This window comes from Lasiodiplodia theobromae (genome assembly GCF_012971845.1).
Source record: "Lasiodiplodia theobromae strain AM2As chromosome Unknown scaffold_14, whole genome shotgun sequence".
Taxonomy (NCBI): domain Eukaryota; kingdom Fungi; phylum Ascomycota; class Dothideomycetes; order Botryosphaeriales; family Botryosphaeriaceae; genus Lasiodiplodia; species Lasiodiplodia theobromae.
In genome coordinates, this window is record NW_023336344.1 from 184,823 (window position 1) to 212,490 (window position 27,668).

The 27,668-nt window shown below is 56.1% G+C and overlaps 7 protein-coding genes across 7 annotated transcripts; 3 read left to right on the forward strand and 4 right to left on the reverse strand.

The window, feature by feature from the left end:
* Window positions 1-5,482: 5,482 nt before the first annotated feature.
* LTHEOB_5122 (Pseudouridine synthase pus7) lies at window positions 5,483-7,738 on the reverse strand (the record flags this gene model as incomplete). Its single annotated transcript, XM_035514233.1, has 1 exon — window positions 5,483-7,738. The coding sequence occupies one exon, from the start codon at window positions 7,736-7,738 to the stop codon at window positions 5,483-5,485; it is 2,256 nt and encodes a 751-aa protein (XP_035373990.1).
* A 471-nt stretch (window positions 7,739-8,209) lies between these two features.
* LTHEOB_5123 (F-box domain cyclin-containing protein) lies at window positions 8,210-9,247 on the forward strand (the record flags this gene model as incomplete). Its single annotated transcript, XM_035514234.1, has 1 exon — window positions 8,210-9,247. One exon carries the CDS (start codon window positions 8,210-8,212, stop codon window positions 9,245-9,247), a length of 1,038 nt encoding a protein of 345 aa, XP_035373991.1.
* Window positions 9,248-11,152: 1,905 nt separating this feature from the next.
* LTHEOB_5124 (HSP70 family chaperone lhs1) lies at window positions 11,153-14,148 on the reverse strand (the record flags this gene model as incomplete). Its single annotated transcript, XM_035514235.1, has 2 exons — window positions 11,153-12,068; window positions 12,122-14,148. 2 exons carry the CDS (start codon window positions 14,146-14,148, stop codon window positions 11,153-11,155), a joined length of 2,943 nt encoding a protein of 980 aa, XP_035373992.1.
* A 622-nt stretch (window positions 14,149-14,770) lies between these two features.
* On the reverse strand, window positions 14,771-16,248 carry LTHEOB_5125 (HSP70 family chaperone lhs1 protein; the record flags this gene model as incomplete). The annotated part of the gene is made up of 4 exons (XM_035514236.1): window positions 14,771-15,463; window positions 15,522-15,616; window positions 15,694-15,827; window positions 16,145-16,248. 4 exons carry the CDS (start codon window positions 16,246-16,248, stop codon window positions 14,771-14,773), a joined length of 1,026 nt encoding a protein of 341 aa, XP_035373993.1.
* Window positions 16,249-17,007: 759 nt separating this feature from the next.
* LTHEOB_5126 (uncharacterized protein) lies at window positions 17,008-19,680 on the reverse strand (the record flags this gene model as incomplete). Its single annotated transcript, XM_035514237.1, has 1 exon — window positions 17,008-19,680. The coding sequence occupies one exon, from the start codon at window positions 19,678-19,680 to the stop codon at window positions 17,008-17,010; it is 2,673 nt and encodes an 890-aa protein (XP_035373994.1).
* A 1,307-nt stretch (window positions 19,681-20,987) lies between these two features.
* Window positions 20,988-22,448, forward strand: LTHEOB_5127 (Aminotransferase class I & II; the record flags this gene model as incomplete). The annotated part of the gene is made up of 2 exons (XM_035514238.1): window positions 20,988-21,464; window positions 21,516-22,448. The coding sequence occupies 2 exons, from the start codon at window positions 20,988-20,990 to the stop codon at window positions 22,446-22,448; spliced, it is 1,410 nt and encodes a 469-aa protein (XP_035373995.1).
* Window positions 22,449-23,444: 996 nt separating this feature from the next.
* On the forward strand, window positions 23,445-26,531 carry LTHEOB_5128 (Glycoside hydrolase family 55; the record flags this gene model as incomplete). The annotated part of the gene is made up of 3 exons (XM_035514239.1): window positions 23,445-23,717; window positions 24,061-24,482; window positions 24,533-26,531. The coding sequence occupies 3 exons, from the start codon at window positions 23,445-23,447 to the stop codon at window positions 26,529-26,531; spliced, it is 2,694 nt and encodes an 897-aa protein (XP_035373996.1).
* Between the last annotated feature and the right edge of the window lie 1,137 nt (window positions 26,532-27,668).

The window sequence follows — 27,668 nt, forward strand, 5'->3', positions numbered from 1 at the left end:
GCTTCGCACTCCGTCGAAAAATGGTTTGCATTTCTCCAAACAAGCTTGTGTTTTACTGTTGTTATCATCCTGCAATTTTTTGATTTCCTTATTCACATCTGATCTCGATGAGGTGAAATTGTTTAGTTGACTCCCTGGAGGAAGGCTTTTCTTGAAATTGTCCTTTGCGTTGACCCATGGGTCCACATGGCTGCCAACTTTTTCGGGGTCGCGAGAGGAACCCATAGCGCCGTGAGAAGACAGTGTTTCCGACCGGATGCTGGGCCCTGTGGGATAGTATCTTATAGTTGGCGGGGGAGCTGGAAAACGCCGCGAATGTCTTGGCCCCCATCGGGCCCCCGCACACATGTCAGACACTGTCCTACAGCACTTACGTCACTTTATGCGACCTGATGTGAGTAACCAGATGTTTCCTTTCTCGCTCTGGCCTGTAACCTAATTAGTTGCATCAGCTGTTCAGCTCCTCTTCGCGAGGGGAGTGGAAGGCTGAAGAGGCATGTGCTACCAAGTAGCTTCTGGAGACCGAATAGAAAATTGGGGGTTTCTTGCAAATCGGAAAACCAATGAGCTCGTTCTCTATCGAATAGATCAAATTGTTAGCACAGTTATTGATGAATCTGTTGTATTTGAGCCAGTCAAACTAGTACAGAGGGGTATTGCAGCTGAAGGCTAGCGTGAAGAATAGCAGGATCCTCGAATTTAGGGTACCTATGCCTTAACTTTCTTTTAGCTGAAAGAAAAGCAGAAGAAAGAAAAAAGTAAAACAAAATACGGGTAGTTGAAGCTATCGTCTAGATGTGCATGTAGACTTTTTAATTTGACAATTTCGTCCGGGCGATAGCTTCAGCTGCCCATGACATGAACGAAAAAAAGTTAACGCTAGCCTTCGGATGTAATACCACTCCGTGCTAGGGATTGCCAAGAAGTTGTGAGGGGATGCAGAAAAAGCAAAAGCAATTGGACGAGCACGGATTCGATTCATTGTAGCAGTGGTACGCAGGATTCGCAACATGCGCAAGCGCAATCCTACCGTCGTCATCCGCACAACCTCGTCACGCAGTGAAGCTTTGCTTTCATATCCGAGAAGATGAGACACCCAACGCGTTGCTTCATAGTTGAAAAATTCATGTTGTCGCGTGGTACCCCGTGTTCCGTTGGCCGAAGTTGTCGCATGTGTGAGAAAATGTTCCTTGAGGATCACGAAGGGAGGCGTTTCCTCGGTGTCGTCGTAGCCTTCCATTGGAGCTGTTGGCGACGTTAATGATTCCGTGGCGAAGCTGTCTTCTTCGAACAGACCCACACGAAAAACCCCTCATGCATTGCACCGAATGTCTCCGCAAATGGTTGACTCTTCTTCGCTTCCAGCTTGAAAGGATACTTCTTCAATGACTGAGCACATGAACAAATTCAAGCCAGGGTCCCGCATCTTACGTTGGTGACGAATCCCCGGAAGTCTATTGTCCATTTGTAGTGAGGATGGTCTAGATATCTTCTTCACCCGAGAGCTTGGCTGCTCCGACGATGGCCCGAAGGAATCTCCTGGCAGATGCTACGTGCTCCGATGCGACTCTGCAAAACGCTGGCCATTCTTCAAACCGGCTGCAGGGAGGACGTAGATAATTCCATCCTGTTCAGAGGATCCTGATGACGCTTGGTCCGGGAAAATTTCACCACCAAAACATTCCCACTTCTAGCCCTGAGAACCAGTGGTAGCTCCTATTTCTAGGAGTAGCTCGCGACATTGGCATATTTGTCAAGACCGTCCGCTTGGAGTTGCTCGACCATCCCCAGATCCAACCTGGTCTGGTACGAGCTGGTGCATGAAGGGCCTAGGCCATGTCTCGGGGCAGCTAGAACTCTGTAGATCGTATGCCTCATGAACTTATTCTTACCTGCTAAATGCGCTATAAGACTTGGACGATGTGTTCATGGTGAGATATCCTGCGGGGATGGCGGGAGGCTTCAGCGGTGGCTTTCTTAGGGGGGTCCTCATCTCTGCCGGCCTGAAACGAGTGACTTTGAGTTTGAAATCGCGTCCGAGACTGAAGTAGAGGCAGGTACTCGCGTTGCTGTTGAGTTCTGATGGGGGTTGAAGAGGACAACCGGTGTTGTTGGGAGCTCGCCTCAAGAAATGCGCTAATACTCGCACCACGCCACCCAATCGGCTAAATATCGGACGGTAAAACCTGTCTACATATTGCCTGCGCGCAGTAGAGTTAGCGACATTTCCTAGTGAAGTCATACAGCCCTTGCGGTTGTGTAGTGTAGTGGTTATCACTCCGGATTTTGATGCACAGCATTGAGTCTTCCGGCAACCTGGGTTCGAGCCCCAGCACGACCTCTCTTTTGCTTTTTGGACTTTTGCCTGTTTCCTGGAGGTGGGGCATCGTGGAGGCGACGGCGGCGCAGTTCAAATAAGGTTTGGGTGACTTTTTGGAGCCGGGGTGATGAATCATAGATAAGCAACACCATCGTTCCTACCTGGCAGCGCAACGTGTCCGGAAAACAGGCAGCTGCTGTGGCATTCTTTTTCTGGCAAGATACTGATCAGTCTTTTTATAGGATGCATGACCCCCAACTTGCTTTACATTATTATTTCAAAATTATTTTCCACAGCAGAAACCCTGTACGACAGGCTGCAGCAAGTTGTAGTAATGATGAGCAGATCATTGATACGCTTACCTTCACCCTCGGACTTTTCTGCGGGCAAGGAAAACCAAACAGCCCACCCAGAAAGTAAGGATTTTCATGATCTCTTCTGCACCCCGATCCCATCGGGTTGAAGAGGAGCGCAGGGAATGAAGATTCGGGAACGTCTATTTGTATTGAAATAGCTTTATTACAAGAATTCAAACCATGTCACGGGCTCGCGTCCGCTGAGGAGCACGGACAAAGCACCTATCGGGGCACATGCGGACTGATGCCCTTCCCGGCCATAAATGCGCCGCCCCGTCTCCTGCGAAAAGGAGCATGGCACATCCTCCAAAAGCAGATCAGAAGGATTCCTGGAAAGACTCACTTTTGCTAGAGTCTTGTTCGACCAACTTACATTTCGCCTCATTTAGCCTCATTACCGTATCATTCATCTTCGCATGCACTACCTCACATGCCAAACTTTGCATCATCATCCTTCGGCGCTGTACATCATCATGTAAGGAAAATGAAGTTGAGAAGTATTATTCGTTGGCGGAGGTAATCATCAGCTTCCGTTAAAAAGAGTATTAGATTCCTTGCTGAGTATATAAAATGTAGTGGAAGAGTTCTACGCGAAGAAGGCACATCCCACGAGTAAAAATCACAGGCCTTTTCTTTGGGTTTAAGAGAGCATGTAGAAATGCCGATGATTTCGAGAAAGCTAGCAGTCGAAGTTGCTTTTGTAGCCAGAGTCTGCGGTCACTTCCGGGTCACGCGCACAACCTCAATGCATCATGTACGCTTCCATCTCTCGAACGTGCACTTGCAGCGGAAGGGCACATTTCGTAATGCATATAGTCATGCTCGGCCTGTGCTGATTCGTCTTCTTCACGTGCTACAATTCTTCGACTTCTCTCTGCATTTTTCTAATCGAATGAAGCGCTGTAGAACGGCTGACTGCGCTATAGCAGGAGTTCTCTACCGCGAGGAGAAAATGATAATGCATGCAATGGTAGAACTGGAATGACAGCCAAGACGGTGATGCCGACGAGGTGATAAGCGGATCAATTATCCGGCGCGTACGGGAATTATGGCGTCTTCTCAAAGAGGGCAGCAGTTCCGAGTTGAGGGTGGTATGCATCCCTCTGCGTAGGAGTGCCTATGGCTCGACATGCCGGTTGTGATGGAGCAGCATCTCATTATTCGGGCTACCGAGGGCAACGATCCATGAGATACGCATTCGACCTCTGAGGGAGCATTCTAAAAGGTATCTGTATTTAAAGTGAGCGCTAAAACGAATACCGGCTGTGAAAGCTGAGGAAGCAATAATAGAGCAGATGACAGGTGGACAGGCGGCGTGTACGCATCAGGCGCTATCTGTATTACGTTCGAAGATCCTATCGGAGAGGAAACTCAGCATTCAAGCAAGTTGAGAGGTACTATGTATCATCTCTCCGGGTCTGCAGGCCCACAGCAGGAGCGAAGAAAGTGACACATTGTTCTTCGGCGAAGGCGACGACATGCCGTCTCCATGGATCTTCAAGTCCAGCACCATGATCAGTCTGGTAGCCAAGTTGACCGAGCAACAAAGCAACAACTTGATACCCACATGCTCGAATGTCGAACGCTCGTTGGTGATGTCATGTTGCGGCTCATCCAAAGATGAATGCGGAAAATCCGTCTCTGGTGCTGGAAAGCTAGACGCCACAGGTGGGCTAGCTAGCGTGACTCCCAGATTAAAAAAAAAAATTCTCTGCCTGCACGTCAAGCGCATCATAAAGTCATTTGCGTCTCAATGCTTGTATACCCCGTGAGCAAACGAAATTGCTGTCGAGCGATGGAGATCAGCCACGGTTAAAGGCGCCGTCACATCCGTGTGGCAATCAATCTGCGGCGAACGCGGTCTTGATCACCTCTCCCCAGCAGCGGAGGCCGAGCGACGTTTCTCCCCCACCCTCAACACAGGCGACGTCGTGGTGCGGCCTGTCGACAGCCAGGCCTCCTTCGAGATGCGTTGTCGAGTCTCTCGCTGCACGAAGGAAGGCAAGCGAGGTGCGGCCCCCCAGTTGAATTCTTTTTTTTTTCTCCTCTCGGCTCGTCCGACAAGTCTCTGCCAGAGGGGTGCGCGCACACCCACCCCACCAAACCCCCCAAAAAACCACCCCCTTGCATAATTGTACCACTGCTCGAGTCGCACATTCCTCCGTTTCGCGAAATCCTTCAGCGAACAGGGCACGCAGCGGCCGCCACAGCTGCTGAGGGCTTCGAAAAGACGTATTCTGCAGTACTTAAGTGCAGTACCTCTCTCCCAAACTCAGCTCGCCCTGATCCTGGGAGTTGGGATTCTCACCAGTCCTCAACGCTCCTCAGGCCTCTATGGCGCAGTGGTAACGCGTCGCACTTGTATTTTCCAACCATATGCAATGCGAAGATCCTGGGTTCAACTCCCAGTGGAGGCAGTTAAACCACTGGCGGGTTCATCTTTTTGTCTTTTTGCACTTTGAGCTGCTGGACGAGTGAAGGCTGATGCAGACATGCTTTTTTGGGTGGTGGGTGTTGATGGTTGCGTACGCACAGTCAGAGATGGCTTGTAGGCAACTGCCAAGTGGCAAGTGCGAGGGGCAGCAACATCATAGGTATGCGCAATGCTTCTTTTTGGAAAATACAAGTCAGCAACGGCTCAGTGCTTCGATCAACTCGTGGAAAGTGGTTTGGGACGAACATTTTCATATCTCCATTCAGAATGCAGATTGGCTGCAACTACTTCTATGCCGTATGCATATCGTCATCGCTATGTATGCCCTGATATTTGAAGAAACACGTGTGCAAGTAAGTGGAGCACCATCGCTCAGCGAGTAAAGTCAGGCTTGTAAGCCTCCGTGCCGCCCTTCATCAGCTCCCTCAACGCCATCGTGGCATAGGTACTGCTACCCAGCTGGAACGTCAAGACAGCAGCAATCTTCTCTTCGCCCTCCGCATTCGCAGGGGTAGTAGCTGGCCTCTCATTGTAAGCGCGCATCACCCTCTTCTTCGTCTCCTCCAGCGTAACCGACTTGCCCTCTTTAACAAGCTTCGAGAGATCAGTCTCGACCAGCTCCTCCTCGTCCGACCTGTACGTCTTGACGTCGAAGCTGACCGGGCCGAGCGACCTGGCCATGAGCTTCCTGTAGCCGCCGGGCAAGCTGATGTCACGCCACTTGCGGCGCATGTTGTAAGGGTCGACGCCACCGCCGCGCTCGGGGTCGAGCATGTACTCCGAGTAGAACTTGCCGATGTCGTTCTTCGGGTACTCGACATCCCAGCCGGGCTGCGGCAGAACAACGTCGAAGATGGAGTACAATCCGCTGTTGGCCTCTTCCTCCGTCAGCGCACGAGCCCGCTCGAAGTCGTCAGCTGCAGTGGCAGCGTTGTCTCCCTGCGGGTTGATGACAACCTCGCCGAACTCGTCGACCTCGTCGAGAACCTCCTCATCCTTCTTGGTCTCCTTGTCCTTGTGCTCCGCAACGAGGACGAGATCTCCAGGGATGACCTTCGCACCGTGACGAGACCAGCGCTCACTTGCCGCAGCGTTCCAGACGATGCTCTGATACGCGTGAACGTACATGCCACGAAGGGTTTTCGGCAGAGTTCCGAGAGCGCCCTGGAAGTCGTTCGCGTAAGACTCGCCGTTCTTCCTCACCGTGCCGAGATGCTTGACAATACCGCGCTCGCCGGAGAAACGGAACGGTATTAAGTCGTACGCCGCCTTGCCGTTCTTCTCCGTCTTCCACTTGTGCAGTCCGAGGGCACGCTTCTTGTCGTCCTCCGAAATGCGGGCCTTGCTCTCGGGGTCCTGTGCCGCGGCCAGAGCTTCATCACTGTACGCGAGGATCAAATCGACAGCCTTGCCGAGATCCCCAGAAAGCATGTACTTTCCGATGCTGTCGGTGCTCACTTCGTAGGTACCGAAGCGTTGAAGTCCAAAGTAGTTGATGAAGCCCTCCTTTTGGAATGCGGCAGTGGACTTCTCCACGATATCCCTGGCAAGTTCCAGGCGTTGCGCGCAATCCATGCCATCCTCTCCCTGGAAGTGGCAATCACGGAGCGTGATGGTGAACTGGTTGCCGCTGTGGTCTCCGAGAGAGATCTCCCTGCGCTGGTATGAAAGAGAGCCAATGCGAGCATTGAACAGACCGCGTGCGACATTGGCTATGTGTTCTTGACGGATCCTCTTCACACTAACCCTCTGAACGGTGACTGCACGGCGATCCTTGGTTCCGGCGAAGCTGAACTTCTTGGGAACGGTCTTGAGCTGCGAAGCCAGATGGCTAATGACCTCCATGGTGTCCTTGTTCTCCTTGTACAACGTAAAGTGCAGATTGTCCCCGCCCATTTCCTCGAAAGTCTGGCGATGAGGACGGCTGTCCCGATCGCCACCACCACCCTGGTTGGCCTTCCCTCTTGCGCTGACCTTTATGACGTTGTCATCCTGAGTCGTGGTAACGAGGCGGCCGGAGAAGATTTCGCGAATGGACTCGTGGGCGCGCTGGCGGGCCATCTTATCGGTAACGGCGTTGGAGTAGACGGGCTTGAACTGAGAAGCCTTGCGGTTAGGATTCAAGAGAACGACCTTGTTCAGGCCCATTATGCTCTTCGTCTTGTCTTCGCCGAAAATTCCGTGCAGGATATCGCGATTCTCGTCCGAGATCTTCGCAGCCTCCTCAGCCTGCTCTCCGGATAGCTTCTCCTGCTCGCCATTGTCTGCGCCATCCTTATGCGCACCCGCGGCAGTCATTCCAATGTCGTCCTCGAGGCGACAGACTTGGCCGTTGGGGAGGATCTCGTGGACCATGAAGTCGACATAGCGTTGCTTCAAAATGCCCGAAAATCCCGGAATGCCTGTGTTGACGAAGGCGGTGATACCGAAGCGCTCCTCTTTGTCAATCTGCTCCTTCAGCGCCGACTTCTCGGTCTGTTCGTTGTCGTTGGAGCTCGCGGCGACCTCTGCGACAGGCGCAGGCGCGTCGGCCATCGCGGCGTCGGGCGCGGCGCCCTCGTCGCCAGAGAGCTTGAGTCGCTTGACGGGGCGACCCGCTTCGTCGTGCTCGCGATCGGCCATTGTCATTGCTCGGGGCGAGTTTTGCAGAGTGCAAGAAGAACGGCGGCCTGTTTCGAATGAAGGTGACGCGCCAGGCCCTGGATCTTCGAGGCAGGCGGAGGGTAATTTTTCGCGCTACCGCTATCGATACGTAAGCGGCCCTGGCATGTCGACGCGAGCCCCACCTTCCGTCACTCCCCCGCGTCGCGCTTTCCTTCTCGACGCGTCTTAACTTCCGTCACCCACGCCTTTTCAACTTACTTCCACTAACTCACTCACTCAACCCAGCTTCTCCACCGCAACAGTGACCTTCACTGACAAAGACATGCGCAGCACCTGTCCATTCCCCCAACATCAGGTAACCTTGAAAGCTTTAAGCCCGTGACCATCATTACTATTTGCACGACAACTTCAGAACCATTACAAGCATGAGGCGCCAGAGCTTACTCGAGTGGAAACAGGAAGCACCAGCAACGCGCTGATTCACCACCTCTCACCATGTCGCTCAGCCAACCACTCGAGGCGCTCCCCGTTGAGCTTCAGCTCACACTCATCGGCATGCTGCCGTTGACAGCGCTCATCAGGATGCGGGGCGTCTCGAAGTACTGGAAAACCCTCATCCAAGCTAACCTCGATAAACCTCATGTCGTTCATCCAACCCGTCGTGCTCTGCTCTTCGTCTGGGAGACGTTCATCTCCCGCCCTTGCTTCCTGAAGTCTCGTCGGTATACGCTTCCGCTCCTCAAACCATTCGACCGCGAGGCCTACATCGGCAAGTTACCTACTGGAACTCCGCTTGCTTTCGAGATGTGGATTCGTGAGTGGCCCTCGTCAGCAGTCATCGGCTGGATCTGGCCTGGACTTGACGGCAAATCCTTCGGAAAGTATTGCTGGTGCTGGTGGAGGACATCGCACATCAATCGACTCTCAGCCGAAGACGGTGGTCCAACTGTCGGTCGTCTGACTTTAGAAAAGCCGATTTTCTTCGGCCGTGATTCGGTCGATGCCATCCACATTCTAAAGAGACTGCATAATGATGGTCATGGCAGGGATGTTATGCTCGCCCTCGAGCATGAGGACAAGAGGCATTCTTGGTCTGTTGTGACATCGTGCAAGGATTCCCACGATGTCGGATTAGGCCCTTTCAAGAGGTCAGAGACTTATCCAACGTGGACCTCTTTTCTCTACGACTACATCAACGAGATCGATGAAGGATGTAAAGACTACTACACCTACTACAAGCCCATTCATGCTCTCAAGCTCGTCGGACATCAATGGACGTTTGCCGGAGATCAAGAGGAGGGCGAACCAGACGATCCGGTGTATACCGACGCGGATGAAGGTCTGAGGAATGAGTTTCGGGGAGATTGGTGCTTGTTTGCACCTGAAAATGAGGAAGTCCTATTCTTTGATTGCCCGAGAGCCCCGGGCGATATGGGTGGTGCTGATCCATACGACTCAGACGACTCGTATGAGTGGGAAGGCACAGATGGCGCGGACGGCTCGGAAGATGAAGAAGATGGGGAAGACGCCTAAGGCGCGGATGACTGATCCGGACAGTGCAAATGCTTTCAATTTCCAGCTTTATCCTCGAACTGCTTAACAACCAGAGCGTATTTGCTCACAAGTTTCAGTGTTGTCGGTACTTCCTGAAGGGCACTCTTTAGCTCTGGTTTGCTGGTGTTCAGATGATGAATTGTTTCTCTGAAAAATGCTCTGTGGTCAAAACTGGCTTAATCTCAAGTAGCTCAACTAACCATGAATGATATCACGCAAGTAGACTAGAATACAAGATCTGGCTTCACTGCTATACCTGGTTTACAAAGTGACAAATGTCCACTGTATCTGTCTGCCCCCATTTCTGCAGAGGCCGAACTAGACACGCTTTCATGCCTTAACATTCTCAACCGAAATGCCCAGCTGTATCTAGCCACCTTGTCCAGCAGAATAGCGCCATGAGATCGTGCTGAGCAAGTGATCATGACATATGCGCACGGGAACCGAGCTCATCAGCTTCACTGGCGTGCCAGGTAACGGAAGTGCGTATATAAATAATACTTTCTAGCGTCCTCTCAACTCTCTCTATCCGTCCATTTCCTGATTATTTCCACAGGGCCTGGTCTGGTAAGGACACTAAACATACGCATCAAAACTGCGGTTCTCTCTGCCTTGGTTCCAATCCGTACGTGGTCAAGGGATCACAGGATGTGCACCGGCTGGAAACGACTGTCCATCATTAACTCGTAATGGGGCCCTGAGAAATCTGTTGACTTGATACTAAAATCCAGCAGCACGGAAGAATAATGATGATTACCATCAGGTTGGTGATCTGCGCAGCGAACTTCAACTGAAGATTGGAGTATGAGGGAAATGACGGGCAAACAAGCAGCGAAAACGGCAGTCGTACCAAGGAGTTGTGACTTCGGTATACCTTGAATCCCCTTTCAATTAAGGTGTAACGCAGTGTCCGTCTTTCGGACCGGATGCCTCTTTTAAATTCCGATACACAACAGCACGGATGATGGCTTCTTTCGAATCACCTGGCTCGCTCAGACCCTTATCCTCACGAGAACGCCACCGCGCAGATGATCGTCAGCGCACCTTCCGCGGGTGCACCACGTACTTTCCGCATGCCCGGTACTCCACAGTCGGGCGTCGATGTATAAAATCAGCACATCTCTACAACAGAATAGCTTCGTCTTCAAGTAGCCCTTCTGACAGTGGTCAAAAATAGGGGAGAGATTGCATATTGGATCGACTGTTCCTCTTCGGCGTGCCCTGGCATACGCAGGGCTTTTCCGCTTCTTACCGCGTTTCAGAGCGGGTGTTCGGTGGCCGTCCACCATCATTCAAAACAGAACGGAAAGCTGCCAGCATCCAAGTATGCTCGGTTGCAACAGCATCAACACATGATGCTGGAGTTCACCACCACCGCTGATTCATCCTTTGGGAGTATTGCTGGAGCTGAGCATATGAGTAAGGGAGCGTAGGGTCTATTATTGATGTGTGTAGCAGAGACGCACACGAGCAAGTGTATGCGTAGGTGTGTGTTTCAAATCCAAAGGAGAATGCAATGGTGTTCATCAGCAATAGGACTGTAGACGCGACTACGAGATAGTTTTATCAACATCTCTCAGCAGGAAATCCGACAGTGCAGGTGACCCATGATATCAACTGATCTAGACTGCATACCACCCGCGTGATGAGTCTGCATTGCTGGAACTGGAAACATTCACGCAGCAAACGACCACCCAAAAGATCAAAGGAAATATTTAATTTCTTTTTTATCAAAAGCTTAAAAAAAGGCATAGAGAACAAACAAACGCAGAGCAAACTCCAAAGCCCATATGCATCAGGTCCAACCCAACAGGACCAGCTCACCATCCCTCATAAGGGGAAAAAAAAGAAGAAATTTCTTTTCACATCATCGTCACCACCACCTCACAACTCCCCATGCTCAGGCGTCTCCTTCTCGTCCTTAGTCTCCTCCGCCGCCTTCTCCTTCTCGGCCTTCTCAGCCTTCTTGTCCTTCTTACTCTTGCTCTTCTTGCTCTTCTTATCGTTCGTCTTCTTGCTCCCCGACTTCTTACCGCTGCCAGCGCCGGGCATCCGCAGCTTCCGCTGTAGCATCTCGATCGAGATCCTGTTCAGGTCCTCGGCGCGGCGCTCGAGCTCCTTGCTCGACACGGCGGGGTCGTCGGTGGCCGTGAGCTTGTCCTGCGCAGCCAGCTTCTCGTCGAGCCACTTGCTCGCGTCGTCGAAAGCCTTGTTCAGCTCGTCCAGATCCGCCTGCGTGTAAGGGGACATGAACGCGGGTTCGGTGGCCTGGGCGTCTTCGGCGGCGCTGGAGGGACTCGGGCTCTCTTCTTCCTCGAGGTCGGCGAGCGGGTCGGCTTCGCCGGAAGCCTCGGCGGCGGGGGTGGAAGATGAGGCGGATGCAGATGATGCCGAAGCGGCGGCTTCGGCTGAAGAGCTGGCCTCAGCGGCCTTGTCGATGTTCTCCTTGATCAGCTTGATCATGCTCTGGGTCTGGTCGAGGGCCCTCTTGACGTCGGAGATGGCGTCGGGCCGCTTGCGCGACTCGTCTCTGCGGGTGACGATGGGGACGATGAGGGCCTTCAGCTCAGCGTGCTTGGCCTTAAGCGTCTTCTCGTCGGCGTCAGAACCGTCGTCGTACAGCCATTCGCTGACCTCGGAAAGCTTGGCCTGGATCTCGGTGCGCTGAGCTTCGGTGGAGGCGGCGACGAATCCCTCCTCCTCGAGCAAGTCGCGGGAACGGTAAGTGTAGGCCTCGAGCTCGTTGAGGGCGGTCTCGCGGGCGATACGGGCCTTGTCAGAAGCGTCGAAAGCAGCCAGGCTATTCATTTGTCAGAAATTCAACCATATATCGTCCAGGTTTGATTAACTTACCGGTCTTTCATGCGCTTCATCTCCTCCTTCGAGACCTTCTCAAAGCCCTCGCGAGAGGTGCTGAAGCGGATGTTGCTCGTGACGGTCTTCTTCTTGGGGACCTTAGCCTCGGCGGATTCAGATGCCTTGGCACTCTCGGAGGTAGAAGAAGCAGAAGCAGAAGAAGAGGTCTCGGGCTCAACGGTCTCAGTGGTCCCATCAGCCTCCTCGCCGTCTTTGAGGGGCTCCTGCTTTCCGTCCTTGGAGCCGAAGCCGAAGAAGTCCTTAACGCCGTCGACAACGCCGCCCTTCTTCTCGGTCTCGTCAACCTCGCAGCTGGCCTCGGCCTTGACAATCTCAGGAAGGCCGGTGGTGGGGTCGAGCTTGATGGAGAACTTGGTGTTGATGTCATCCCGGTTGCAGCCCTCCTTGTCAATCAGGTCGGTGACAACCGCCGTGAGGTTTCCGGTGCGAACGCTCAGGACAGGCTCCTCGTGGTCCCCGGTGTCCTGGGACAGGGTGAACTCGAAATCGCCGAGCATCTTGAAGGGCATCTCCTTGACGGTGCCGGTGCGAGAAGTGGTGGAGAAGAGCTTCTGGTTGCGCTCCTTCAGGTTCCACATGTACTTCATGTTCACAACGTAGTTCGCAGTGTCACTGTCACGGATCTCCTTGACGCGGAAGCTGGGAGAAAGACCAGCACCCTTGAAGGCAGCGCCAAAAACGGCCGCCTCGTCGGCGTTGACGTTGCTGCGAAGCTTCGACGCGTCACCAGCCAGGTCCTCCAGCGCCTTCTGAACGAAAGGAGTGCGCACAGCACCGCCGTGGAGAATGACGGAGTCCAGGTCAGCGAAAGTGAGGTTAGCCGCGCTAAGGGCCTCTTTAACGGGGGCCGCGATGCGAATGGCATGCTCGGCAGCCAACTCCTCGAAGCGCGCACGGGAGATCTTGTACTTGAAATCCACGTCCTGGTACAGGCCCTCCCAGCTGCCGCTGGACTCCTGGTTGGCGCTGAGAACCTGGCGGACCTTCTCGACGTCCTTCCACAGCTTCGCCATGGTCCGGCCGTGCTTCTTGACGTCCTCAATCTTCACGCTGGCTGCCTTCGCCTCCGGCTTCTCGACGAATTGCTCGATGATGTCCTGGATGATCAGCTCGTTGAGCGAGTCACCGCCGAGGTACATGTCCCAACCAGAGCCCAAAACCTGCACCTCCTGAATCGTCTTGTTGAAGCGGCCGACGTCCTTGACCGTGCGGCCCTGGAAACGCAGAACCGTCGCCGTGGTCGAGCCGGCGCCCATGTCGAAGACCATGTGGTGCTCAGGCTTCCCACCCTCGCTGACGCTGGGGAAAGTCCTGCTGGTGGCATAGTTGAGGCCGACGGCGACGCCGTCGCTGACAAGAGCCAGCACCTTGAGGCCGGCCAGCTCAGCCGCCAGCTCGACCGCGCGCTTCTCGGCCGCAGTGTAGAAGGCGGGCACGGTGATGACGGCGTCGGTGATGCGCGCGCCGCCGGCCATCTCCTCGGCGTTCTCGCGCAGGTTCTTCAGCTCCATGGCCAGCAGCTCCTCGACCGCGAACGGCGCCGCGTCCGCCTCGAAGCTCGGGCTGCGGAAGCCCACCCGGCCGCCCTCGACGCCCACCATCTCCACCGCCGGGTGCAGCTGCTGGTATTCCGCCGCCGCGCGGCTGCTGGCCAGGCGCTCGCCGAGGAGCGGCTTCAGGTTCGGGTAGACATCGCCGGGGAAGCGGGCGGACAGGGCGAGGGCGTCGCCGCCGTATGCGCGCTCGGGAAAGGTTGCGCTGGCGGCTTGCAGGGGTGTGCGGGGAGTCTTAAGAGCGACGGCGGCCGCCTCCTTGCGTTTTGAGTCTTTCGAGAGGACGATTTCGAGCGGGATGCCGGGCTTGACGAGGGCGCCTTTGAGGTACGAGGTTCCGAGATCGATTCCTAGGACGGCTGAGGCGGCGTGTGCGGTGCTGGCGAAAATGCAGAAGAGCGCGATGACGACAGTGAGGGCGCCATAGCGCCGGCGACCTGGGGGTGCCATGTTGTGCGGGTGGGTTAGGGGAGGGGAAGCTGTCCGGAAGCTCCAGACGGGGTGGGATATCAGCGAATCCTCGATAAGAAAAAAGAGCCGGTGGGCGGGGGGTTGTCTCTAAATTAAACGTGTGAACATTAAGCGGAGGAGCAACAGAAACAGAATACACGAGCTCCGCCGGGGAATTGGATGGAGAAGAGAAGGGGTCAGCGCGGTTGAGGACACGGCGGGCGTTTCTATTGTATGTTTCGGCGGCAGCTGGAGTTCTGCCAAGGGCCACATTGTCAGTTCGAGGACACCTAGACATCCTCGTCTGACCGCCTGCCATAAACGGTACCACCGGCGCCGCTCACCACCAATGGCACGTCCGCCCGGAAGCTTGGGCGCACATCATCGCCTTCTACCGCCTTCGAAAATCCGTGCGATCGTGACATCTGGCTTCTATTCCTATGACGCATAGTTTCTCTTTGTCATACGTCGGATGCGTTCCGACTTGGCTCAGCTGCCTGATTTGCCATTCCCTGTGGATTTTGTGCCCTAAAATGTCTATTATTCTTATCTCCGCAATAGTCTCTTGTTCTCCCTCTCCTCTTTTCTATTCTCTTAAAGATGTCGCACTTTTCCCCACAGCTTACATACCCCGGTTGAACTCGACCATTCCATCCTTGCCACCCTTCTCCCAGAACTCAGGCTCAAGCTTCTTCGCGCTAATCGCCTGTCTCTGAGGGAACACAGCGAGGGCGAATGGCAGAGCAACCAGCGAGGTGGTCAAGATCAGGCCGAGGTTGATAGGCAGCACCATGCGCGGCCGCTGCTTCAGCCACTCAGTGCGCTGCAACTTGACCAGGATGAGCGGCGGCACCACCATGATGGGCGTCGCGTTGATGACACGGCTGAGGGCCGTCTCGCCGACCGCCAGCTTCGCCGCCGTCTTGCTCTTGCCCAGGCTCTTCGGCGCCGCGTCCTCGTCGTTGCCCGCCTCCTCCGCCTTCTTCTTCTCCTCGTCGCTGAGCACGGGGTAGACGTCGATGCCTCGGCGGATCTCCTCGCCGCGCATGAGGAAGACGTTGACCACACCGGCCGACACGACGGCCGCAAAGGGAACCAGGCGCGAGAGCACGGTGCGGGTCGTCGGCGACACGCGCTTGAGGCGGGGCACGATCGAGTTGAGCCCGTAGGCCACACCGCAGGATGCGCCGACCGCCATGAAGTACGACTTGGCTATCTGGCTGGTGGAGAGCGGGGTGGACTTGTTGGCGTTGGCGTTGTTCACGGCGACGTTAAGGGACTGGTTGGCGATTTGCCAGCCCAAAGTTCCAGCAGTCTGCAAAATTGCCATTGTTAGTTCCGATGTACCCCTCGTTGTCCCAGAGTATACGTACCCCCAAGTTAGGAGTCAGCATGCCCACCGTGACCACCAGGTTGGATATCACGTAGCAGGACATGCGGAAAGGAAGGAAGACCGGTTCGCCCGTGTCTGTCATGCGCAATCAGTTTTGAACACAATCAACACCCCCGGGGTTCTCCTCTCCTGCAGGACACAAGTGTACGCACCGGGATGAAGCGTCGAGTCGACGACCTTCTTCGCCTTCCACAAATCAGGCGTCATGTTTGCGATCTTGCCCTGCTTATACGCCGACACCAACTCTTTCGCATGCGCCAGCCCCGTGGAGCCTGCCAACAATGTCCTGTTTGCACCAAGCAGCCATGTTAGCCCTCACAAATTCTCTCCCAATGCTTCTCCCCGTATATCCAGTAGCGCAACACCGCTCCCAATTGCGGTAGCTAAGCCTACCCCCCTTGGCGCATGCAACGTGTCTTTGGTATTTTCCTCGTACATCCCTCGAAGCCGAACGTGAGACCGGGAATGATTCCGACGAGCACCTCGCGATCGCGCCTGCCGGCGTATAGCTTGGAAACCAACCCGAGCGGGTAGCCCGGAGATGCCAAAAATATCGTCCGTATCCGCTCTATCCCCATAGCAAAACACCTTTTTGTTCCTCACCTCGGGTCTGAAATGTCCGCTGCGTGGCGCACGCGGCCCCAGTACGTGCTCAGGTCATACTGCGACGCAGGCAGGTCGCGGCTGCCCGGCAGAGATGCCGACATCTCGTATGTGTAATTTCGCGGTGGTGCAAAGGTTTCGAAAAGAAGGGACTACGAGAGTCGGGCGCCGGCCTTCGAGCGGAAGGATTAATTGAAGGGGTTGCGGTAGTTGATTCAAGAACGTGTCGTCTCGGGCGTCGTGTGGGTTTTGAATCGGAGATGTTTATAAGGTTACAGTAGAAGAGGCGGGGTAGAGTGAGTGTGAGGCGTGCCGGGTGTCAATTGTACGCGGTGGCAGGTCTGCGCGGGCTTCTGCGCGTAGCTGAGCTTGTTGCGGCGAAGAGGGGAAAGAAATGCGGCCGGCTGTGTGACCGGAATTCTGGTGTGAGGGACCTGAGCTAGCTTATCCGCGGCGTTTGTGGACCGGGAGGCGTGCCGACTTCGGCCCAAGCTTCCACGGTCGGGACCCTTCCACTAATCAGGGTCCAAACGATTACGAGGTCACGATAGAGTTTCCGGTCCAGGGTCTGAATTATGCATTTTTGCAGATCACCTTTATCGCTATAGACTGCTCTGTACCAATTGCCTTTTCCGGTATATATGTCCAAATTTTCGACAGTATTACACGCTCCAATCAGCACCACCCGCTCTCCAAGCCAACCATCTCCAAAAGCCAAAACCATTAGCAATTAAACCCAACGCCTTCCAGATGCTGCCACAGCCATGTGGTATTTTAGGAGATGTTGAATATCAAGAATGCACAATAAAAATAAGGTAAACCGCGCTTTTCGATTGATTGCCGTAGCATCATAGCACTTGCGCTCAAGACGCCAGCTTCGACTTCTCCCTCTTCTTCCCCTTCGTCGGCGTCGCGCCGATAATCGCGTCAAATGTCTTCGTGGGATCGTTGCTGTGGCTGCTAACCGGACGGGGTATCTCACCCGTCGGAGACACTCCCGTGGGGAGCGGCAAGGCTTCCAGGCCGAGCATCACACTCTCACGCACGTGGCTTCGGCGATCGATACTGCTGGCCCTCGAGCCCGCTCTGAGTCTCGGCACACCCGGCTCCGGAAGAGGCTCGTGGATGTCTTCTTGAACCGCGCCGGCAATCATACCGGGCTGGTCCATGCTCCATTTCTCCGCCATCTGCCAGCAGTGGCTGCGGCGGTACACACCTTCGACACCGTGCTCGACCAGATCGGATGGCAGAGACACTACACCAGAGCCGCCCGCAATGCCGTACCACGCGCGGCCCTGATTGTGGACATCTTTGGCCCACGGTACTCCGGAACGCGGCGGCTCGCACAGGAAGTACTCGACACCCTTGTTCCACTTGACGCCGGGCGCGTCGATGACAAGCATGGGAAGCGACTGCATGACGGCGTACATGAAGAGCCAGTGGCCAATACGGAGGTCCCGAATCTCCTCGATGTTCTTCCGGTGCATGGACGATTTCTCCAGGTGACGGAAAGAGTCCAGGAAAGGGTTGGAAATGTCAGCATCCTCGTTGTGCGTCTTCTTCATCAGTTGGGCAAGCTCATCGTCCTTGAGATCCTTCTTCCGGGCCTTGGTGTCCTTCTTCTCGTCTCCAGTGCCGAAGTCAGGACGGGTCAAGCGGAGGTCGGGTAGCAGGGGGCAATCAAATGGAATAGGGGGCTGGAAAGGCGGCACACTGCGATCGTATTCACTGAGAACCAAGCGCAGAGCGCGGACCATTGGCTCGCCTGCTTCTTCGTCCGTCGGGGGAGAGTCCATCGTGCGGGTCGTCAGGTTCTCGCGGTCAACAAGGAGATCGTAGAGGCAAGAGAAATCGTGGTAAAGATCCTGAAGGACAATTCTGTTCAAGCCGTCCGTCTCTAGGCTGTTCTTCTTCGAGTTGGCCTTCGGTGGCCACGCGCCGTACTTGGATTTGTAGTAGCTGAGCATGTGCTTCCGGGTAGCCATGAAGGCTGCGCGCCAAGCATCGAATCTGATATATTTGCGCTCCTCCGAAGTCTTGCTGTTCATGATACCAGAGAAGACACCAGGGAAGTCGAAATCGACCAGCCTGGTGGTGAAGTTCCTGAATCGGATCTCCAAGTCCATAGAAGCTCTCTCCATGCGGTCCCGAGTGTTCCGCGAAATCATTTCGAACTTGGGGTTTCCGAGGGTCTTGATCTGCTCATACTTGCCCACAGCGTGCACAAAGGCCTCGTTGTAGAGCATGACAGAGCGCATGCGCTCGCCCAGCACGATGCCTTCGATGGTCTTGTCGCGGCTAGCCCTAACGTCGGCTAAATGCAGCTCGTCCACATAGCTGTCGAAACTGGATGCGGCGATCTCACCGAAAGTCGACCCATCCAGGTTGGAGAACTCGTAGTGCTTCAACATTTCAGAAATTTGTATGAAAATGGCAAAGATGGACTGGCGTGAGGGGGTTGCGACCAACGACTGGCCGACCAAAAAGGCAAACAGGTTTCGCGTAGCGACTAGGGTCTCGAGATCGTCGGGGGTCATGGGTGGCGGGGTTCCACCTGGCGACGGAACCTGGCCATCGCTGCTGAGCTTCAGAGGGAGGTAAAGGTGGATCTCGGTACTCGGCAATTCGAGGGAGTCATTCATCAGCTCCCTGGAGGCCTTGGAGCTGGCTTCTTCGCTCTCAATGTCCGAGGCGCGCGGGGTATTCGGCGAGATCGGCGATGAGCTCTGGCCGTTGATGTCCATGTTCTGGACCTGCGTGTCGAGGGTCCCTCTCCGCTCGCCGCCCATAACGGCTGCATTGCTGTAAATTCCGCCATAGGCAAGCTGCGTGAGGACTGTCGACGAGGCGTAGATGGTGGAATCGACCTTGAAACTGGGGCCCCGGCCAGATGTCCGCGGGTAGACGTAGATGTATGTGTCTCCCTGCTCATCCCACAACTCGGGCACCTTCTCGCCGCCTTGGAGCAAGGCGACATTGTATGGAGGCTTGCCTTCGTGGCCTACGACCCAGGCTTGCGGCCCCGTCGGCTCGACCTCGCTCTTTCTCTGTCTTCCGAAAAATGATTTTCTCTTCAACTTGTTCGCCTGAGCGGCGTTCCCGGGATCCAGGTGGCCGTCTGCGGTGACCTGGAGCAAAGCGGACTCGGGACGGAGGGAGGCTACGCTGCCTGGACGGAAGTCGCTGCCGGGTCGCGACGAGTTCCTCGAGGACGAGCGCGAGGCGGAATCGACGCGGACGGGCGGAGGAGGAAGAAGGTCGCCACCATCGTCGGTGTAGCTGCGGATTGTAGACTGGCGGTCGATACCCTGGGGAATGGGAGGCACAGGCGGGTCTTCTGCTGACGGGAGAGGCGGCTGAGCTGACGACGAGCGATCGCGGCTCTGAGATCTGCTGAGCCTAGCGGAAATGGAGCGGCGTCTGCCTCTCGAACCAGACTCTGACTCTGCGGCAGGCGGCTCCTGCTTGGCCGCCTCCGCCAGATTCACGGAGGACAGGCTGAAGATTGAGGTGAGGCGTTTCGCGGCAGATGACATTTTGCGTGATCGGAGGGCCTGCCCGCGCGCCGCGCAACGCAATAGAAAAGATTTTGGGATAAGGAGAAGGGTTGCGCAGGCTAGTGGAGGAAACAGAAAGAGAAGCACAGTTGAATAGGAGCGGCAGATTCGGGAGCTCGGGGGCGCAACACGTAACGTAAATTTTAAGGGACCGTCAGGGCGATGTGACAAGCTTCGGCAGCACGGGCGATCTGTTGCGTCGTCTGGGGTGGCTTGGACAGCGTGGGCGAGTGGGCGCAGCTCAGGCGGCCATTGGCCTTGCCGTCATCAATCACGAGTCGCCGTATTCCTGCAGCCGTATACCGATCTGCTGTTACCAGGCCTTTTGCGGCGGCGGCGGCGGACTTGGGTGCGGCTGGTTGCGCATCCAATCCTACGCCGGCGCGCGCGCACTGTTGCCCTGGCGAGGGCTGACATCATCCGTGGGCGGCGAGGAGACGGCGGAGGCGCCCACCACCGGCCGACCACCCGCCAGGGGCGTCGTTCGCCTGGCCATATCCGGGCCCGGCACGTCGGGGCTGAGATTATTTATATCGCGCCCTATCGATAAAACCCGACGAGAGCCTCACCGATTTCATGCAGCGTACTGTCGTGCCCAGCTCACCCAGCATAGCGCAATTTGACGTCGTGGTTGCGCGCGTGCGGGACATATTTCGCAGGGCAGGGCCTAGACACGCAACAGCCCGAACGCCGAGCGATCGAGTGCGCTGGCTGCCAGCACCCCGCCGCTGCGCTCCGAGTTGTCTCCCGACTCCCGAGCCGGCGCCCGCACACCTGCGTGTCCAGCCTGGGCATTCGTTGCGACCCTGCCGTGCTCCCGCTCTGTGCAACAGGAGATCGCCCCCTTGGCCACCGGGCTCCGCGCCCCACGCCGGCCCATTATTTTGCTCAGCAACCTCATCTTAGACAATATCCACGATCGCCCCTCATCACTAAAGACCCCTAAAGTCGCACACTGACCTTCGCTTACGGGACGTGCCGGGGCCAGGACAAAGCAGCGCGCGGGATTGCTGACGAAGAACTGCCGTGTACGTACCCAGCCACTGCGTGATGTTGATGTTGTTTGGTCCGGAGTCGGAGCACTGCCGTCCAGGCGCAGATCCGTTGTCTTGGCCCTCTGCAAACGCACATGTGCGTCAGACCCGGTTGTCGACGGCAGCCCTCGCTAACTGGCGGAAGACAGCACGTTAGAGTTAGCGAGTGTGGAGCAGCGCGTGGGCGTCGTTGGCTGACGAACGCATCGCAAATTCGCGTTGGTGGCGCAGCCGTCAACAAACGCCCAAGCCATGACCGCGAAACCCCTCATCAACCTCCTTCGTGGCTGGCCAAACACGTCGCTGCTTCCGACCGCCCTCATTAAACAGGCGGTAGACAATGTCCTGACGCGGCCTGACGTCGCCACTCCGGGCCTGCTGTATGGCCCTGACCCGGGAGACCCGGGAGCACGCAAAGCAATTGCTGCTTGGCTGACGGACTTCTTTCGTCCGGGCGAACCGGTTACCGACGAGAGGATTACAATCACCGGGGGAGCGTCGCAGAACCTGGGCTGCATCCTGCAGACCTTTACCGATCCGATCTACACCCGGAACATATGGATCAGCTCGCCCGCCTACTTTTTGGCGTTCCGCATCTTTGAGGACTCTGGCTTTTCCGGGAGATTGCGTTCCGTGCCCGAGGACGATGGTGGCATCGACATCGACTTCCTGCGACGTGAGATAACAAAGAGCGAGGAGAAAGCGAGGAAAGATGGAAACACACGGCCGGTATGACCTCAATCGACGATTGCTGCTTGCGTGTTAGTTGACGCAACGTAGACCGTCAAACCCGAGCGGCCCTGGAGCAAAATCTACCCGCACGTCATATATGTCGTCCCTTCTTTTGCAAACCCCTCGTCCGTCACGATGCCACTGGAGCGACGGAAGGAGTTGGTGAAACTAGCCCGGGAATACGATGCCCTCGTCATTTGCGACGACGTCTACGACTTTCTGCAATGGCCCGCAGCAACTGACACCGACCAGCGGGGTTTAAACAAAGCGCTGCTGCCTAGACTGGTGGATATTGACCGTTTCCTGGACGACGGCGCCGAACGAGACGGCGCGGACGGGTTTGGTAACGTCGCTAGCAACGGCAGCTTCAGTAAAATCCTCGGGCCCGGTCTTAGAGTAGGGTACCTGGAAGGGAGTGCAAAATTTGCTTACGGGGTTTCGCAGACTGGTACCTCAAGGTCCGGCGGGGCTCCTTCGCAGCTTACTTCGACGTATGTTGCGCAGCTTCTTGAATCCGGCCGGCTACAGGAGCACATTTACGGGACGCTGCAGCCTGCATATGCGGCGCGCTACCGTGCAATCATGCTGGCAATCGAAAAGCACCTCGTCCCGCTGGGCGTCAAGCTGCCGCAGCCCGGCAGAGAAGTAGTCGGAGGGTATTTCGTGTGGCTTACGCTTCCTTCACCGCTGAAGAGCGCCGACGTTGCGCGATTGGCCCAAGAGAAAGAGAACTTGATCGTTGCGGAAGGTCGTCTGTTCGAAGTTCCCGGTGACTCGGCTGAGGTGAATTTTCCATGTGACATTCGGCTGTGCTTTAGCTGGGAAGAGGTGGACCGACTCGGCGAAGGCATCGAACGACTGGCCCGGGTCATCGGTCAGCTGCAAATAGGCGATGCGGAGAACCCAGGCGAAATGTTACCCGAGACGGAAGGAGACCAAAGCGGGAAGCTGGGGCAGGGCGGCAGTGGAAATTACTGGTGATGTCTCGACGCGGGTTGACGGGGCGATCAAAGTCTTTGTGAAGAAAGTTGTCGAAGCTAGAATAAGCACTATAGAGCAGCATTTTGCCAGCGAACCACAGCAAGCACAAGACGGCCCTATGACCATCGCATGCAGATCGACCACGACCCCGGCTTCTGGAAGCATGTGCGACGTGCAGGGTGCGGGGCAATGGAGGGGTCACGGTCGCGCAAACCCCAGGCGCTTCTTTTTTGGTCGCCGCGTTCTCGTGAAGGCTTTTTTCTGCTGTGACCGGTCATGCTCCACCAAACAGCGCCGTCGTCGTCTGGCAGACGCGCTCGTGCAACGTCCCGAACAGGGCAGCACCACTGGAAAAGGCAGGCGCCAGCAGCAACGCAGGTCCTTCATTATGACGACGTTACAGGTACATTGGGCGCGCCCGCGCATAGGCGGCCAGCCCAGCGGCTATAGGGCGGTACTGCATAGTGCAGCATTAGCAGGACAATAACAGCCACACGGCAGCCAACAAAGTTTGGCCAAGCCTCTGTAAACTCTACGGGCCGGCCTGCAGGCCGGTGTGGGCCGGGCGGGTGCGCGCGCTGATTGACCGCCGCAAAGATTGCGCTCTGCGTGGCGGCAGGGCAGCGGCCGCGCAGATGACCAGGCGAGCCTATGAGCGCGCGCGGGGGGCGTGTTCCTGAGACGCAGCTTGGACAGATGCGGCGCCGCGGTTTCAAACGCAGGCCGATCAGGGCAGGCGCGTGGCTTGACTGGCCGGGGCACGACCACTCCGACCGCCCTAAGTTGCCTCAGGGACAGGCCGCTGCGCCGACCTCTGCACATCGACATCCAACAACTGGTCACCGGCCCACTCGTGGAATGTTTCACTGCCAATCCAGGCCTGCTGCTCGATTTGACAACGCGGCTGCTCGGCGCGCCGAACCACAGGCCCGCCCGCACAGCGCACCCCGCCGAGCCTGAACTTGGGTGCCCGCCTTCCCCTTGCCGCTGGCCTCGATGCCGCGCAGCATGCCGCCCCCCGAGCAGGAAGCTGGCCGCGGGCGTGACAATGGCCACGCGGCGAACGGCCGTGACCGCCGCGGCGAGCAGCTGCCCCTCGCGACGAGGCAGGCAGTGCCCGCCGCGGAGTCCGCTGGCGAGCGCGAGGCTTGGCTAGGCGAGCGCAGCGTTAGCTATCGACCTATAAATCAGGCCGCCGCAGCGGGTGCGGAGACGGCAGCGGCCCACTTGAAACCAGGAGTCTTTGGCACGGAGCCGCCAGACCAAGAAGTGAGTGCAAAATCTATGTTTCATGTTTCTCGCCCGCCGGCTTGCGCTTATAAAACATACGCGGCCACCGCCCTCCCCTCGCCTCCCACCACCTGCCTTTCTCAAGAGCTGTGCGAGCACAGCGTTTCTTCTGTGGCTTTCCCCGGCTACACTGTTTTTCTTCTTGTCCTCCGTCACTCTTTCATTCTGACCACACCCACGCGCCTAAATACGACGCGCCAACCTTCCCTGACCTGAACGCGCACATTCCATTTCGACTTCTACATTCTGCCACCAGCCTCGCGGCCGCGCAATACCCGGCCCAAGCTCAAGTGCTGTGCACTGACAAGGCTTTATTTACCAGCATTCGACACTCTCCTTCCTCACTCCCTTCCGAAGCAGGTTCTTCATCATGATCGCTTTCAGCACCGCTGCGCTTGCCCTCGGGCTGCGCTTCCTCCTCAGCGCCGGTCCTGCCCAAGCCGTGCCCATGCCCCTCGACATCGGCGTCGACGTGGCTGGCGTTGGGCTCGACCTGAGCGTTGATACCTCGGCCGCTGCCGCCGCTTCGTCCTACTGGCTTGCCGACATCAAGCGCCAGGGCACCGTGGCCTATGGCAACTCCGACTTCAAGATCTTCCGCAACGTCAAGGACTACGGCGCCACTGGCGATGGCTCCACCGACGACACTGCTGCCATTAACCAGGCCATCAGCGACGGCAACCGCTGCGGCAACAACTGTGACTCCTCCACCGTCACCCCTGCGCTCGTCTACTTCCCCCCTGGGTAAGCCTCCTGATCTGATATTACCCAAAGCTCTTCTAAAGCGCGCACAGAACCTACGTGGTCAGCAAGCCTATTGTCCAGTACTACTACACGCAGCTCGTTGGTGACATCAATGACCTCCCTGTCATCAAGGGCTCTGCCAGCTTCGCCGGCATGGCTCTCATTGACGCTGATCCCTACAACGACGATGGCTCCAACTGGTACACCAACCAGAACAACTTCTTCCGCCAGATTCGCAACTTTGTCATCGACCTTACTGGCATGCCTGAGAGCACCGGTGCCGGTATCCACTGGCAGGTCGCCCAGGCCACCAGTCTCCAGAACATCCGCTTCGAGATGCTTCCCAAGAGCGCCACCAACAAGCAGCAGGGTATCTTCATGGACAACGGCTCCGGTGGCTTCATGACGGATCTCACTTTCAACGGCGGCAACTACGGTGCTTTCCTCGGCAGCCAGCAGTTCACCACCCGCAACCTGACCTTCAACGGCTGCAACACTGCCATCTTCATGAACTGGAACTGGCTCTGGACCTTCCACGGCGTCAACATCAACAACTGCGACGTCGGAATTGATATGGCCAACTCTCCGTCCAACCAGACTGTCGGCTCGGTCATTGTCCTTGACAGCACCTTCACCAACACCCCGCTCGGTGTCAACACTTCCTTTTCCGAGAACAGCGTTCCTGCCACCGGTGGTACTCTGGTCCTCAACAATGTTGACTTCTCTGGCAGCGAGACCGCTGTCCTCTCTGCTGGCGCTGCTGCTCTTGCTGGCGGTAGCAAGGTCGAGTCTTGGGTTCAGGGTAAGGAGTACATTTCCAGCACTGGAACTCGCATCCAGAAGGAGGTCGACTTCACTAGGCCCACTCCTCTCCTCAACGACGCTGGTGAGATCTTCACTCGTTCGAAGCCGCAGTACGCTGGCTACGCCTCCAGCTCTTTCGTCAGCATCAAGGACGCTGGTGCCAAGGGTGACGGCACTACTGACGACACGGCTGCCATTCAGAAGGCTATCGATGCTCTCACTGATGACCAGATCCTGTACTTCGACCACGGCGCTTACTTGATCAGTGACACCGTTACCATTCCCGGTGACAAGAACCTCAAGATCACCGGCGAAATCTTGCCCATGATCCTCGCCACCGGTGACAAGTTCAGCGACGAGAGCAACCCCATTCCTGCCATCAAGGTTGGCGAGGAGAACTCGACTGGTAACGTTGAGATGAGCGACTTCATCATCGGAGTTCACGGCCCTGCCCCTGGAGCCATCCTTATGCAGTGGAACATGAAATCCGACGCAGGTAAAGGTGGGCTTTGGGACGTGCACTTCCGTGTCGGTGGCTACGCCGGTTCTGAGCTCCAGTCCGACAAGTGCGCCAAGAACCCTAACGCCACCCACGACGCCAACCCCGAGTGCGAGGGTGCTTTCTTGATGTTCCACGCCACCGAGGCCGCCAGTGTTTACATTGAGAACTGCTGGTTCTGGGTTGCTGACCACGAGCTTGACCTTTCGGACCACAACCAGATCGACATCTACAACGCTCGTGGTGTCCTCATCGAGTCTACCAACGCTGTGTGGCTTTGGGGTACTGCTTCGGAGCACAGCGTCATGTACAACTACGAGCTCAATGGCGCCAAGAACACCTTCCTGGGTGCCATTCAGACCGAGACGCCCTACTACCAGTCGAACCCTGACGCTACCAAGCCGTTCTCTGTGCAGACTTCGTGGGCCGACCCTGACTTCAGCAGCGCTTCTGCCGACGGCGGCAAGAAGGCTTGGGGTGTCCGCTTCATCAACTCCCAGGATGTGGTCATCATGGGTGCTGGTCTGTACTCGTTCTTTGAGAACTACGGCCAGGAGTGCGTTTCTGCCAACAACTGCCAGAACAACATGGTCTCGTACGAGGAAACGAACTCCAACGTCCAGCTCTTCGGTCTCTCGACCAAGGCGTCGGTCAACATGGTCACCGTTCAGGGCAACGGCGTCGTCAAGGATGCCGACAACCGCAGCAACTTCTGCGCTACTATCGGCCACTTTGCTGAGTCGTAGACAGTTTGATCGCGCATGGTGAAGAGAGCCGACGTTCCGACCAGTTGAGGATACTGTCATTTCCTGATGACCGATTCAGTATCCTACCCCACCTGTACAGATTTATGCAACATTCTTCTGCTCTCCTGCTTTTGGAGAGCATCACTCTTTGGCGTGGAGCTGGCTCTAGTGTTTGATTTCAATTCTCTTCAATACCCTTCCCGATGTTAGATACCCAAACGGGGAGGAGGACACAAGTTCGATTGATGGATTACGATTTTCTTTTCTAGCATCTGGTTCATACAGGTACATCGGGTGGATAGAAAAATCTCGGCGGCCGTAAGCCTTTTGAGGGACTGACTGATTCCTTGCTTCTGTTGCATTTCGATGAGTTCTCACTGGTACATATGGGAGTTATTCCAAGAGCATAGTTTTGCGGTGAGCGTAGCATCCCATAGCATCAGATGCACACAAAGCGGCGCAGGATACGATCCAATACATTCTACCTTTCTCCGCGCCCACATGAGTCCCCTTCTGTTGAGTGCAAACGGTATGCGAGGAAGTCCACAGTTGCAAAACGCAAAGTCGCTCATCATTCGTGGAATGTGTTCACAACACCACCCTTGCCCCTCCTGTCCCGATTCAGCGGTACGGGCATTGAAGTTTTATGGAGAGGAAATATTGCGCCTCTTCCCACCGGCGTGTTCATCTCTTGCCACCCTCTCCAGACCTCGACATGGTGCAGCATAAGCATCTTACGTACATACTTTGGACGCGCGCTGTTCACGCCAGGGGCCCATTCGCCCATTCGCCCATTCGCATCTCCGCACCCACGCAAGATCCCCGAGCTCCCCGGAGATTAACGCTCCGCTTCTGATTCTCTCCCCTTCTTCTGCACCGGAACCACTTCCTTCCCCGGTCGCCCGAGCATCGAGCGTTGATGAAGTAGACAAGAAACAAGAAGAAAACGGGCCGATTGGACTTTCAGCTCTGATGAGAGTCGTCGCTTTCACGCATATGAGGGCAGGCAAAAAAAAAAGGCGTGCGTAATGGGGCGGAACCACGCAGCCGGGTAGTCCAGGGGTAAAAGATGCATATTGGCCTTCGCTAAGCCCATCGTCATGCATGCGGCTTTTTCTGTTTCCGCTTTTTCTCCTG